Source organism: Carlito syrichta, unplaced genomic scaffold (genome assembly GCF_000164805.1).
Source record: "Carlito syrichta isolate Samal-C Ts95f unplaced genomic scaffold, Tarsius_syrichta-2.0.1 Scaffold307141, whole genome shotgun sequence".
NCBI classification, from domain to species: Eukaryota; Metazoa; Chordata; class Mammalia; order Primates; family Tarsiidae; genus Carlito; species Carlito syrichta.
In genome coordinates, this window is record NW_007251237.1 from 460,267 (window position 1) to 475,504 (window position 15,238).

At 39.8% G+C, this 15,238-nt stretch overlaps 1 protein-coding gene across 1 annotated transcript in view; it reads left to right on the forward strand.

Moving 5' to 3' along the window:
• Positions 1-15,238, forward strand: part of LOC103266329 (centrosomal protein of 83 kDa-like) — a 99,264-nt gene that overhangs the window by 41,146 nt on the left and 42,880 nt on the right. The window contains exons 4-5 of the mRNA XM_008063931.2: positions 1,701-1,793; positions 3,955-4,086. Coding sequence (XP_008062122.1) covers positions 1,701-1,793; positions 3,955-4,086 — 225 coding nt within the window. The remainder of the gene's footprint in view (positions 1-1,700; positions 1,794-3,954; positions 4,087-15,238) is intronic.

Genomic DNA, 15,238 nt, shown 5'->3' on the forward strand with positions numbered 1-15,238 from the left:
CCACAGCACCTGTGGCTCTCCCACCAGAGCTGTCGAGTCATCTTGCTTCTTTGTAAATACAGGTGTACGAGCATCATTCTTAAGCTTAAAACCTTCAATAAATACGCAAGGTACTGAAAAATATGTATAATGTGCCTTTTTGTGTAATAATTACAGGTGTTTTATATGCTGTGTATCTATAGATTGTTTTAAGAGGGACATAGGAGAAACTATTAACAACAATTGTTTCTGTAGAGAAAAATTGGACTACTGAAGTGAGAAAACATCTTTAATATTGGATTTATTTTTGTTTGAATTATTTATATACTTGTCTTTATGTGTTTTGAATAAAATAAATTTTTAAAGTACATACCTTTGAATACTGAATAAATTGAGCCTGAGCTTGGTGGTCAGGAACTTTCCACTCTTTGACTTCAACCTCTTTTGTTCCCAGGAGGGTGCAGCCCTCCAAGGGGCATTTGGAAATATGTCCCATGGCCATGCACGTTACGGTGTTTAGCAATTCCTACCCACACTAATCCATAGGGACCCAGGATTCTGAGATTCTGTCCTGCATGGTGCAGTCTCATCCCAATGCCTATGTCACCCTTGAGAATTGCTTTCCTCCCATATAGTCTCTGCCACTTCAGGCATATTAAAATGTTGCTGGTCTTTAGTTCTCCATTCCTCGGGAAATCATCCTGTCTCCCTGATTGGTTTTTCTCTTCATCCTTACTGTCTTGGAAGCCTGTATTGCCTACTGTTACAGCTATTTGTGTGTATGAGTTGTTTTTCATGCCACAGTTTGCCCCTCTTGTGGGGAGGTGTATGCTTCATGTAGGTCTCTGTGATTTTTAGAAAGTTACTTAGACTCTGTGTACGCCTCAGTGTAGCTAGATTGCAGATTGTTGTGAGAAATTAATGCATGCACGGTGCTTAGAGCAATATGGTATGTAGATTATAGCACCGTGGACAGCGCTTTATGTATAGTAGGCTTTCATTTGCAAAATATACTATTTTGAATAAAATATTTGGAGTATTGATGAATAAATGAATTAAATTGACCATTGTTCTCATTTCTTAGTGATTAATGTACATTCGTGCTAGATTTTTTTTTTTTTTACAACTAGTATTTGTTCATTTGCTTGTTTGTTCATTCATTCATGAAGTGAAAATTGAGTGATTCCTATGTGCAGGCCTGTGATGGGAGCCTCTGGGAATACAGTGGTGAATAAAGACTGTGTCTTCCCAAATGGAGCTTATGTGAATATTTACTCATTGAAGTATGGGTTCTATAAGAGAGTGTGAACCTTTTCCAACTGAAATTATGTCTGAAGAATTCTCTTTGGTATAACAAATGATTACACATTTGTTTTGCTTGCTTTGGAAAATAACTAGACTGCCAGCCATTGTATCCAGCATGGTAGCCTTGGCTGCCAATGCAGTTATTCCTGAGAAAAACAGTTATAATCAGGGACTGTCTTCACTTCATGTGAGTGGAGTTCTTGACGTCTCGGAGAGCCTGAAATTGGATTCTCAAAGTATTGCTTCAAATGAGGATTCTGTTTATATAGTGATTACTGTGATGTTAACTATGGTGTGAAAACCTTCACGGATTGAATTCTGTTGTCATAGTTAGGAGAGAGGTTTTGACATGTGACGAATTCTTGATTTTCATGTGATTTTGTATTTATAATTATTTCTATTTCTTTACATATTAGATATTAACTCCACAAAAATTGGAATTGTTAAGAGCCCAGATACAGCAAGAATTAGAAACTCCAATGAGAGAGCGTTTTCAGAATCTGGATGAAGTAAGTACACTGCCCTGTGCGACCTTCCCATGTGACTTGCTGGAGGCACTGTCCCCACCCAGGAACCTGCACAGCACCCCTTTGTGCTCAGAGGCCTGCAGGACCTCTAGAGCATTCTGGCCTGACTCCAGCCTCTGCCCTCCTTTCCTCTACCCACGCTCTCTCCTGGATTCCTCTAGTACTTCAGAATTGGTGCAGTTCTAGGACCTGTGCTCTGGCGTCACTTCTGCCTTGAAACTCTCCTCCCAGAAGTCTCTTGGCTAGCTCCTTCAGCTCCTGGAGGTCTTGGCTGAAGTGTTGCTTTCTCATTGAGTCCTACTTTGCCTGCCCCCACACCCCTTTGTTTTTACAGACTGCCTTTTCCATCAGGACTTAACCCTCTGAATCTCCCTTACCCTGTTCTTTTTTTTTTTCTGGGGCATATCTGTATAACTTATTTGTTATGTTTATTTTTTATTTTGCCACTGGGAGAATGGACAATGTGTGAGAGTAGGAACTTTTATCCTTTTTGTTCATTGTTACATTCCAAGTTCCTAGAATGGTTCTTAGTATTCACTAGGTGCTTAATACTTGTTGAATGAAAAATGAATGGCATGCAACTTCATAAAAAGTCAGATTTGTTCCAGTTTTACTTTAGGTTGAGCCCAGTCTCCTTTTGTGGAGTGTTGGTATAATATGACTCAATGCTTTACAAAGGAGACGGGAAGACACTGCAGACCATAAGCATATCAGGTGCAGTCCTGGAGCTGGGGTGTGTGTTAGCTTTGTTGAACAAACTCACCTGGCCATTACAAAGGGTCGCTGTCCCCTTAAAACTGTTTTGACGATTGTTGTCCCCTTCAAAATAGATCCCTTTGGAGAACTATAGTCCAGCGATGCTGCCCTTGTACAAAATAGTTGTAGAATCCTCTTTCATAGTGGCTTGCTGGGCTGATGATATGATTGCTTGAATATACTTGTCGTGACAAACCACTGTGATTTGGGAATAGATTTTATTTTTGGATAAAAGCAGTCATTCAGACCTAAGGTAGGTGATCACCTCAAAGAAAAGGAGTTTTGTTTGTTTGTTGAGACAGAGTTTCACTCTGTCACCCAGGCTGGAGTGCACAACTCACAGCAGCCTCAACCTCCTGGGCTAGAGGGATCATGCTGTCTCAGCCTCCCAAGTAGCAGGGACCACAGGTACGCACCACTACACCTGGCTAGTTTTTATATTTTTGGTAGAGATAAGGCTTCACTATGTTCCCCAGGCTGGTCTTGAACTCTTGGGCTCAAGCAGTTCTCCTGCCTCACCTTTCAAAGTGCTGGGATTGTAGGTGTGACCCACTCACTGCATTCAGCCTAAATAAAAGCATTTTTTAAAAAAAGAATCAAAACAAAGTATGCCTTTAGTAAAATTATGAAACCAATTTTCTTGGTTTATTAACTGACTTAGAAATCTTTCAACTAAAGATTTGTGGTAAACTGAGTATTTTAGGAGATGTGCTTTCCTTGTTGTCTAATTTCCTGACACACGTTGAAATAGTGCCCCTGTATCTTCCTGCTCAATTGCCTGGATTTCTTGGTGAGTGTTCAGAATGCCAGCAATTTTTATTGAGCACTGTTGGGAAGCAGGATTAGAGCACTCCAGGAAACTGCGTGTGTTCCTGCTTAGGCAACATCTTCTGTTCAGGCTGGTGTGCTGAGTTCAGTTGAACAATCATTGTAATTTTTGAGTGAACGTTAAATTGTTGCACTAATTGTTAAAATAACCTTTTATCTATTTTGAATTTATTTTGTTTGACTTACACTTAATGCCGTTTTTAAAATTTAGCTATAGTTTCAAAGTTGTGCTACATTCTTAAATATTATTTTATTAATCCATAGGTCAAAACACTTGTCATGCTACACACTTTTATTATAATGAGAATCAGTGAATAAACAAGATTAATTGAATGGCAATTTGCTTTAGTAGTATTTCCTCAGAAATGTCCTAATTCTTTATGTAGAATACTACTCATGAGGACTTTCCAAATTCATTTGTATTTCTGTTAAAAATTATTTTTTGATTTTAGAATGGCAGTCTGTATAATGTATTTAAATCATATTTGTAAAAGTGATTATTGGCGTGAATACAAGCTTTGTTTATAAACTTGTGATCAATGGAATGCCTTTAATTTAGGAAGTGGAAAAGTATAGAGCTGACTATAATAAGCTTCGCTATGAACATACATTTCTCAAATCAGAATTTGAACACCAGAAAGAAGAGTCGGCACGTATTTTAGAAGAAGAAAAAATAAAATATGAATCAGAGGTGAGTGATTGATTATACTAGTTTATTCACTATTGTTCTAGTCAATAAAATGTTATGATTATATAATTTTGTAGATCTCAAACTAGAGTTGGTTGCATAATTAAGTATTATTAGTTAATGGTGGAGTATCTGTCTTGATTTCATCTCCTCTGTGTCAGCATCTTTCATGTGAACATTCTGTTTGTTAGATTTTTCTGTTGCTTTTCTGCTTTCTTTAGCGTCTGCCAGTGGAGATAGACAACTCTGGGGTCCCATCAGACAAACCATATGTCTTCCATAGCCACTGCTCTTTGTAATGTAGTTTGTGTGATTTCTATTTAGCATTGTCCTCTCCACTTCTTGGAACCAGACCACATCCAGAACAGCCATGGCAGGCAGCCCACGCACCTTGTTTCTATTGGTATAAACAGTTATACCTTGAGTGGGGGGCTCATGGCCTTCAACACGCAGACTTGGTGTTTTTCTGTCATTTACAGCTGTAGCATTCTGTCCCAGCTGCCTACTGCTTGCCTTCCTCCTCCCACTCCCTGCCGAGCTCCTCCCTCTCCCTGGCCTTTCTCCTCCCATTCTCTTTACTTGCTCCTCCCTCTCCCTGCTGTCCTCTTCCTGCTCCTGGCCTTCCTCCACCCTCTCCCTTTCCTTCCGCCTTTCCTTCCTTCTCCCTCTCGCTGTCTTCTTCCTCCCTCTTCCTGGCCTTCCTCCTCCCTTACCCTTTCCTTTCTCCTTCCTCTCCCTTTCCTTCCTCCTCCCTCTCCTTTTCTTTCCTCCTTCGTCTCCCTGCCTTCCTTCTCCTCCTCCATGGCCTTCCTCCTCCCTCTCCCTTTCCTTCCTTCTTCCCTCCCTGCTTTCCTCCTCCCTCTCCCTGGCCTCCCTTCTCCCACTCTCTTTCCTTTCTCCTCTCTTTCCCTTGCCTTCCTCCTCCCTCTCCCTGGCCTTCCTCCTCCTTCTCCCTTGCCTTCCTCCTCCCTCTCCCTTGTCTTCCTCCTCCCTCTCTCTGGTCTTCCTGCTCCCTCTCCCTTGTCTCCCTCCTCCCTCTCCCTCGCCTTCTTCCTCCCTGTCCATTGCCTTTTCAACCCATCTACTTATTTTTGTAGTTTTTCTAATAGCAAGGATTTTGTTTTTATTTCTCACATTGTGTTTGGATGATTTTTTAGAAGTGAAAGAGAAATACTAATTTTATCCTGTGATACTTATAAAAAATAATGGTATATATAGTTATGTGATATTCTGTTTATAAACATATTTACAGTTTAAATCATTGCATTGTCTTAATTTGAAATTAAGAGTTAAATACACTCACCTTTCTTTACCAACTGCTAAACATTTATAATGCTCTTGGCATCTTATAAAAACTAAAACTGTGTTGTTTGGATCAGGCTGATTCTTTTTTTCAGTGAGCAAACTGTTTTGACTGTTACATATGTACAAAGCTGTATGAACTTTGGAACTTGTGAGTTCATTAACAATATAGTATCATAACACTATTAGTATTTATAATACTATTTTTGCATTTAAAAATTTCTTTGCAGCTTTATGTGCTTTTTAAACATATTACTTTTGTTATCATAGTGACATGGGTCAGGACTGTTTTGTTTTCTCCATTTTAAATGAGGAAACTGGGGCACAGGATAGGTAAATGTTGAAAGCCTTGTAGAAAGCCACAGTCAGGTTACAGTTAGAAATCAGATAGCCCAGCTTTCAGATCATCACTTTTTTGTTTGTTTCAGTAAATTCCCCTCTTGTTTTTAGTTAAGACCATCATAATGTATCATTATATGTCATAACACTTGAAACATGCCCTTCTCTCCATTGTCAGTTCATGAGGCATTAGGGGAAAGCCACAGACATTTTCCATGTCACACTCCTGTACTTAGCACAAAGAAGAATATGCAGTCTCGCGCACAGACCCTCAAAACACAAAACCAGCCTGCCAATCACTTTTCAAATGTTCAAAGCCTGGGTCTCGAAAACGCATGATAAACACATCCTGGATATTATCATACAGTGGTGCCCAGCAGTTTGAAACTGCCACTCTGATTAGGGACATCTAGCGACTGTATTTTATTAAGAAGTCAAGTGATTTTAAAAGGATTTCAATCTGTAATTATGACACACTCAAAGGAACTGCATGTAAAAGTTTTCTTGTGGAAAATAGGAATGATAAAGATTTCTAACCTAAAATGAAGATTTGGTACATTGAATAGTAACTACTGAGGTTTAGTAGAGTGGTCCTTTATTGTATACTTTACTTTTCAAATCGAATGATACTGTTTATCTAATAATAATTATTTGTATTTTCTAGTTTTTACTTTTTTTAATGAATGAAATCTGCACTTGAATTCTCATGACTAATCTATTTTTCACCTATGAAAGCCCAAATGATACTCATTAAAATATTTGAGGGGTTAGTCGTATCATTAATTTTTATAACTGCTACTTCTGATAGTCCTAGGAGTCTGAAGGTAAACTGCTGACTAGAAAGCCAGATTTAGCTAGATTTTCTGTTAAGACTGAAGTGCTTTTCTTTCACTTCCAGTTGATTATGAAGGAGCCATGCTTGGGTAATGTGGCATCTGTTTTCATTCTGTCACTTATTTTTATATTTCAGTTTCCATACACAGACACAGTAACACCTGGTGAGTGATTGTGAATCATGAAACAGCAAATACAGCTTCAGTATACCTCATGGAAATACCAACTCTAGGGTTAAAACTGTAAAGTAGTGCCAACTCTTGCCATTTTACAACATAAATTTGTGTAAAATGTATGAGTTTATGTAATAAAAAATTGAACTTTTTTGCATCAGTTAGAACTTATACAATACTTGTGCATTGTTCCTTCTACAGATAAAAGTAAGTGAATATTCTTTAGTGTGTTGGTTCTTAGAGGAATACTTTAGGAAGATTTTTTTTTTATCCTGAGAAAGGGCTTCAGGAATTCACATCTCCTGATATTCTAAAGCAAGACGATTATTTTAAGTAATATATAAAGAAAATACCTTCATTTCCTGAATAAAGGTAATGTCATGCCTTTTCAGTGTGTTTGTAAGAACATAACCAACCCTGGAACTTCATTCAGAGGGAGTGCTGAAGTTGCATATAGGGTCATCATTCAAAGTGGGACTTTTTTATGTTGGTAAGACTCTAAAACATTTCTGGAAATGAATGAAAATGAAGAAACATCCTACAAAAACCTCTGGGATGCCATGAAATCAGTTCTAAGAGGGGAATTTATTTCTCTACACACATCAAGAAAATGGAAAGATAACAAGTTAACAGCCCAACAAATCACTTAAGGGAAGTGGAACAACAAGACCACAAAACCCTAACTTTACAAGAAGAATCCAGATCACCAAAGTAAAAACCCAATAGAGGACATAGAAGACAAAAATATCATAGAAAAAAGGTCAACAAAACAGAAAGCGGGTTCTTTGAGACCTCCAAGCCAGAATGACCAAGAAAAAGCCCAAATAAATATAGTCAGAAATGCAGAAGATCAAATTACAACTGACCCTGAAGAAATACAAAAGATTATCAGAGATTACTGTGCATACCTGTATCAAAACAGGCTTGATAAACCTAAATGAAATGGAGGGCTTTCTGACATCACATAACCTCTGTAAGTTGAAACAATAAGACATTGAGACACTAAATAGACGAATAACAACCTAGGAAATTGACTCCGTTATAAGAAAACTACCTACAAAAAAAACCCCAAAAAACCTTGAACTGGAGGCTTTAGGAATTCTACAAAATGTATAGAGAGGAGCTGATACCAATCCTATTGAAAATATTCCAGGAAATTGAGAAAGATGGACTTCTTCCCAAATCTTTTTACCAAGCTAACATCACACTGATACCCAAACCAGGTAAGGATCCAGCAAAAAAGAGAACTACAGCCCAATATACCTGCTGAACATAGATGTAAAAATTCTCATCAAGATTCTAGCAAATCGGATCCAACAACACATCTCAAAAATCATCCACCATGACCAGGTAGGCTTCATCCCCAGGATAAAAGCCTGGCTCAACATCCACAAGACCATAAATGTAATTAAATACATCAACAGATGTAAAAGCAAGAACCACATGATTGTATCATTAGATGCAGAAAAAGCTTTTGATAAAATCCAGCATTCCTTCATGATAAAAACCCCCAAACACCTAGGCATAGATAGAACAAACCTCAAAATAGTAAATGCCATTTGTGATAAACCCACAGCTACCATATTGCTGAACGGACAAAAACTGGAAACTTTTCTCCTGAAAATTGGAACAAGACAAGGCTGCCCACTCTTATCCCTTTTGTTTAACATTGTGTTACAAGTCCTCTCTAGAGCAATTAGACAAAAGAAGGAAATCAGGCGTATCCAAACAGGAAAAGAGGAAGTTAAGTTATCCCACTTTGCTGATGATACCCTATACCTCGAAAACCCAAGAGCATCTGTCAAAAACATGCTTTCACTGATAAAGGACTTTGGCAAAGTCTCAGGGTACAAAATAGATGTGCAAAAGACAGTTGCATTCTTATACACCAACAACAAGCAGGCAGAGAACCAAATAAAAAGCACAATCCCATTCACAAAAGCCACAAAAAAAAAAAAAAAAGAAAGAAAGAAATACCTTGGCATTTTCCTAACCAGAGAAGAGAAAGACCTTTAAAACGAAAACTACAAAACACTGCTCAAAGAAATCCAAGAAGACACAAATGGGAAAATTTTCCATGCTAATGAAAAAGAATCAATATTGTTAAGCTGTCCATCCTACCCAAGGCAACCTACAGATTCAGTGCAATACCCATTAAATTACCAACATCATTCTTCTCAGACCTACAAGTGACAATATAGAAATTCATATGGAAACATAAACAACCATGAATAGCCAAAAAAATCCTTAGTAAAAGAAACAAAGTGGGAGGTATCGTACTTCCAGACTTTAAACTTTTCTATAATGCTACAATAATCAAAACAGCCTGGTATTGGTACAAGAACAGGCATATGGACCAGTGGAGCTGGATAGACATTCCGGAAGCAAAACCTCAATTTCTTAACCAATTCATCTTCCACAAAGTCTCCACCAACAACTACTGGGGAGGGGAGAAGCTATTCAGTAAATGGTGCTGGGAAAACTGGCTGACCACATGCAGAAGATTGAAACAGGACCCCTCTACCTATCACCATACACAAAAATCAACTCTAAACGGATCAAAGACCTAAACACAAAACATTGAAGTATAAGAACCTTAGAAAATGCAGGAGACATCCTTGTGGTAATTGGAACTGGCAACCAATTCCTGATCAAAATCCTACCTGCCCATTCCATAAGAGATAAGATAGACAAGTGGGATCTCATCAAACTGAAAATCTTCTGCAACACCAAAGAAACCATCAAGAGAGCGGAGAGACAGCCCACAGAATGGGGGAAAAATGTTTGCCAACCATATATCTGACAAAGGCCTAACATTCAGGATCTACAAGGAGCTCAAACATGTTGAAAGGAAAAAAAAAAACCAGCTCCATTAAAAAGTGGGCAAAAGACATGAGTAGACACTTCTCAAAAGAAGATATATGGGCAGCCAACAGACACATGAAAAAGTGCTCAGCCTCTAATCATCAGAGAAATGCAAATCAAAACCACATTAAGATACTTCCTAACTCCAGTGAGAATGACCATCATTAATAAACAACAACAGATGCTTGCAAGGATGTAGCGAAAAAGGAACACTTACACACTGCTGGTGGGAATGCAAACTAGTGCAGCCTCTTTGGAAAACAGTGTGGCGATTTCTAAAATAACTAGAAATTGACTTTCCATATGACCCAGCAATCCCCCTCTATTGAGAATATACCTAGAGGAACTCAAATCACTGTATGAAAAAAATACCTGCACAAGCATGTTTGTTGTAGCACTATTCACAGTAGCAAAAACATGGAACCAACTGTGCGGCCCATTGAAACTGGACTGTATTAAAAAAATGTGGTACGTATACACGATGGAATATTATGCAGCCATAAAGAAGGACAAACCTATGGACTTTGCAGCAACTTGGATGGATTTAGGGTCTCTCATACTAAGTGATCTATCACAGAAACATAGAGCAGAGTACCACATGATCTCACTCATAAGCTGACCCTGAACCTTTACCATAATACTGTAAGAAAGAGATTGGGCCGGGCTCGGTGGCTCAGCCTGTAATCCTGCACCTTTGGGAGGCTGAGGTCGTGGATTGTCTGAGCCCGCAGGTTCGAGACCCGCCTGGGCAGCGAGACCTCATCTCTACAATAAATGAAAAAATCAGCCGGGCGTGGTAGTGCATGCCTGTAATTCCGGCTACTTGGAAGGCTGAGGCGGAAGGATCACCGGAGCCCAGCAGGTTGAGGCTGCGGTGGCCGGGAGTGGCCACTGCACTCCAGTCTGGGTGACAGAGTGAGACTCTAACTCAAAAAAAAAAAAAAAGAAAGAGATTGACAGAACTGCCAGAGTGTGGGGGCGAACACAATATCAATAAGCGTACCCAGTCTCAAACTAGGCAAAGTGGGGACCAAAGGGAAGCCCAAACTCTACCTGTATGATGACCACTTGTATCCTAATCCTGAATTGTACCCTACATCTTTATTAAAAAAAAAGAAAGAAAGAAAATGTGGTACATCCATGATGGACTATGATGCAGTCATAAAGAAGAACAAAATCATGACCTTCACAGCAACTTGGAAGCAACTGGAGACCATCATATTAAGTGAACTATCACAGAAACATAGAACTGAATACCACATATTCTCATTCATAAATGGACCCTGATTACTAGTCACACGAGCACAGGAGTGGGATCAGCAAACCCTGGAGACTGTCGGGAGGGAGGGAAAGAATAGGAGGGGAGCATGAGGCAATTCACTGGGTACCTGGTACACTGTTGGGGAGAGAGGGCCAGCTAGAAGACCAAACTGCACCTGCATGCAACCTACTTATGTGGGAAATATCCACTTGTACCCCCATACCCCCACAACTTTTAAATAAATAAATCATGATGTCATTTACAAAAAAAAGAAAAAAAGAAAAAGATTCTAATTTTAGTTTACTCTGCTTACAGTCCTGAAGGGCAGTACAGAGAGTTGTAGGCACCGAGTAACTGAGCAGGAGTCGTTCAGGGGGAAGTCTTCCAGCACATGAGAGGACCAGGCTCCCGGCATATGAAACCCATCCCCGTGACAAGGCCTAGTGTTGGTTCTTCCAGCATGCTCTTCAGGCCAACTGAGCTCTTCTTTGGCTGTTATGGGTCAGGTGAGAAGCCAGAGTTTCTTTGGCAAAAAGCACTTTTTTCGCTCCCTGGAAATGCTGTTTTTCTCACAGCACTGGTTGCATTTAGAATACTTTAGAAGCTGATGGCGTGCTTCTCACTGGTTGCATTTAGAATACTTTAGAAGCTGATGGCGTGCTTCTCGTTCTCATCCTCATCCTGACACATATGGCAAGAGGCATCTCAAGATCTTTCCAAATACTTCCTTTTGCTCTCATAGGCGCTCAGGTTCTACTAGAATATTTCTGTAGGCCCAAGTGGCTCCTGTATCTAAAACATTACAAGTTCTCTGACCTGCATTCTTCAGACTATTCTAAACCACATCAAAATAGGCAAAAGTCTCCTAAATTAACATGAAATTATCTCACAGTAGGAATTCTGTGGGATTGGTTTTGATAGCATAGTAGAACGGCTTTGTATAATTTTACTATTAAAGATTTTTGTGCTAAAATGCAGTTTAGATTATCTCAAAACCAAACTTTTTGCATGTAAAATTTCAAAATGTTTTTAATTTTCATTGAGTGTGGTTTTGGGAACCAGCTTGACTTCTGTGTGTCAGCCTTCTCATCTGTAGAATGGGGTTGATAATCGTACCTGTGTCTAGGAGTTGTGCAGCTTTAGTAAGTCAAAATGTGTAGAGTGCTTAGCCAGGTACCCAGCACAGGCAGGTCCTCTAGGGAGGGCATCTTGCATGACAGAGTCTGCCCTCCTTGCCTTCAGCTTCTCCCAGTATTCCAACGCTTGACATTCAGATTCTCTTTCCTGCTTTTGTATGTTAGTCACAGTTGGCTTTCTTTTACTGTCTCCAGGGCCAGGGTAACCCCTGTGGCCTGGGAGAGGCATTTGTTTTATTATTCCTATTCTGTTTTCTTCAGAGTAGAAGACAGTGAATGTCACCTGTCTCCCAGCAATTTCTGTATCCCATCCCCTCTTCCTATAGCTGTATCTGGGACAGGTATAAAGTTCAAAGAACTGCTCTCTCTCTCTCTGTGACAGTCTTTTTCTTACTAGTAAGAACATGGGGGTCGAAGGAAAGAGATGATAACTTCCAAAATTAGATGAAAATATTAACATTAAATATGTATAAGTTTGATACCTTCTTAGTGTAAATAAATGACAAGTTTATGCTTAAAACATTCAACCATTAACTTAGCAAAAGCAAATTATAGTATATAAAAGGAAAAGGAGAGGCCGAGCGTGGTGGTTCATGCCTGTAATCACAGCTTTTTGGGTGGCTGATGCAGGAGGATTTTTTGAGCCCAGGAATTTGAGACCAACCTGGGCAACAAAGAAAGGCCTTGTCTCTATAAAAATATTAAAATAAAAAATTAGCCAGGTGTGATGGCATCCCCCTGTAGTTCCACCTAATTGGGAGGCTGAGACGGAAGGATCACCTGAGTCCAGGATGTCAAGCCTGCCGTGAGCCATGATTGTGCCACTGTACTCCAGCCTAGGCGACAGAGTGAGACCCTGACTCAAAAAGGAGAAAATGAAAAAGGGGAAACTTAGAATAATGTGGTAGAGGTCATGCTTTTTTTTTGTTTTTGTTTTTGTTTTTGAGTTGGAGTCTCACTTGGTCGCCCAGACTGGAGTGCAGTGGCCGCTCCTGGCCACCACAGCCTCGACCTGCTGGGCTCCGGCGATCCTTCCGCCTCAGTCTTCTGAGTAGCCGGAATTACAAGCATGTGCTACCACGTCTGGCTGATTTTTTTTTTGATTTATTGTAGAGATGAGGTCTTGCTGCCCAGGCGGGTCTCGAACCCGCGTGCTCAGGCAATCCACTCACCTCAGCCTCCCAAAGGCGCAGGATTACAGGCTGAGCCACTGAGCCCGGCTTATGCTGTTGTTTTTTAGGAATATAAAAAATTAACCTAACAATTTAAAAACTAAGACCTGGAAACATGTGCAGGAAGTTGAACCAAATTGCCTGACACATAGTAAATAATTAATGATGTTAGTGCTCTTTGTACCTGACTGTAATTGCATGGTACTAATTAACATATGAATTATAGCAGATATTTTTTAATGGATTTCAGATTTGTAAATGAGAAGTTGCAGAAGTTGAAGAAGTAAAAGAAAGAAATAGGGACAAGCAACACTTTGACCTTTAATTTACTGAAACACATGTACTTTAAAAACTCTTCTCACCCCTGCCTATCACCATACACAAAAATCAACTCTAAATGGATCAAAGACCTAAGCGTAAAACCTCAAACTATAAAAACCTTAGAAAACACAGGAGACACCCTTATGGAAATTGGAACTGGCAAACAATTCCTGATCAAAACCCAAAGAGCCCATGCCATAAGAGATAAGATAGACAAGTGGGACCTCACCAAACTGAAAATCTTCTGGAAAGCCAAAGAAACCATCAAGAGAGCGGGGAGATAGCCCACAGACTGGGAAAAAATATTTGCCAACTGTATATATGACAAAGGCGTACCTAACATTTAAGATCTACAAGGAACTCAAACATGCCAAGAAGAAAAAAAACCAAATAGCTTCATTACACAGTGGACAAAAGATATGAATAGACACTTCTCAAAAGAAGACATACAAGCAGCCAACAGATACATGAAAAAATGCTTAGCCTCACTAGTCGTCAAAGAAATGCAAATCAAAAACACACTGAGATACCACGTAACTCTAGTCAGGATGGCCATCATCAGTAACTCAAAAAACAACAAATGCTGGAGAGGATGTGGGGAAAAGGTAATACATCTGCACTGTTGGTGAGAGTGTAAACTAGTACAACCTCTCTGGAAAACAGTTTGGTGATTCCTAAAACATCTAAAGACCAACCTTCCGTAAGACCCCACAATTCCCCTACTGGGAACATACCTGGAGGAACTCAAATCATTCTATAAAAAAGATACCTGCACACACATGTTTATTGCAGCATTGTTCATAATAGCAAAATCATGGAACCAATCATGCTGCCCATTGAAAGTGGACTGGTTAAAAAAAATGTGGTACATATACATGATGGAATATTACGCAGCCATAAAGAAGGACAAAATTATGAACTTCACAGCAACTTGGATGGACTTAGAGTCTATAATACTGAGTGATCTATCACAAAAACAAAGAACTGAGTACCACATGTTCTCACTCATAAGCAGACCTTGAACAATTATGAAACTACTATAAGAAAGGGATTGGAAATAGAAACTGCTGGCGGGGTTGGGGGGGCACACCTCATCAACATAATGAACATTTGTATACCTAACTGTGAATTGTAATCCACCTCTTCAAAATTAAAAATTTTTTTTAAAAGTCATCTCAGTGACACTAGCACATAGTCTTTTCCCCATTCTATCAGTGAGAAACTGGGAACGTGGAGAGGCACATGACCACACAGCTAGTGGGTGGGAGAGCCAGGAGGCAGCTCCAGGTCATCTGGAGATGTCACTTCTGGCCATGATGGAATAGGGACAGAATTTACTCTAAGTCCTAACTAAACACTTGGACAAAATATAGGAAACAATGGTTTTCAGACATTGGAAAACAGGCAGCGCTGGGCAGTGATCTCTGAGGGAAGGAAGGCAAGTGATGTGAGCTCTATAGGGGCCTCAGCTTAGGTTCTGAAGGGCTTTACAGACCATTGTGTAGCGAGGAAAGCCCACTTAAGCTCCATGATCTCTGAGTTGAGGGGTTGGAACTCAGAACTTGGGAAACCAGGACTGGAAGGACAGTGCTGAAGCACTCTTGAACTCTGCAGAGCAAAGCTCTGGTCCTGTAGTTCAGTACTGACCAGTGCATGTGGGAGACTATGTGAAGCCAGAGGAAGAAAATTATGCAGGTGGGACAATCCCTGGCGTTCACATGAGACTGGGAAAGGTGTGTTTCTCCATCCGCC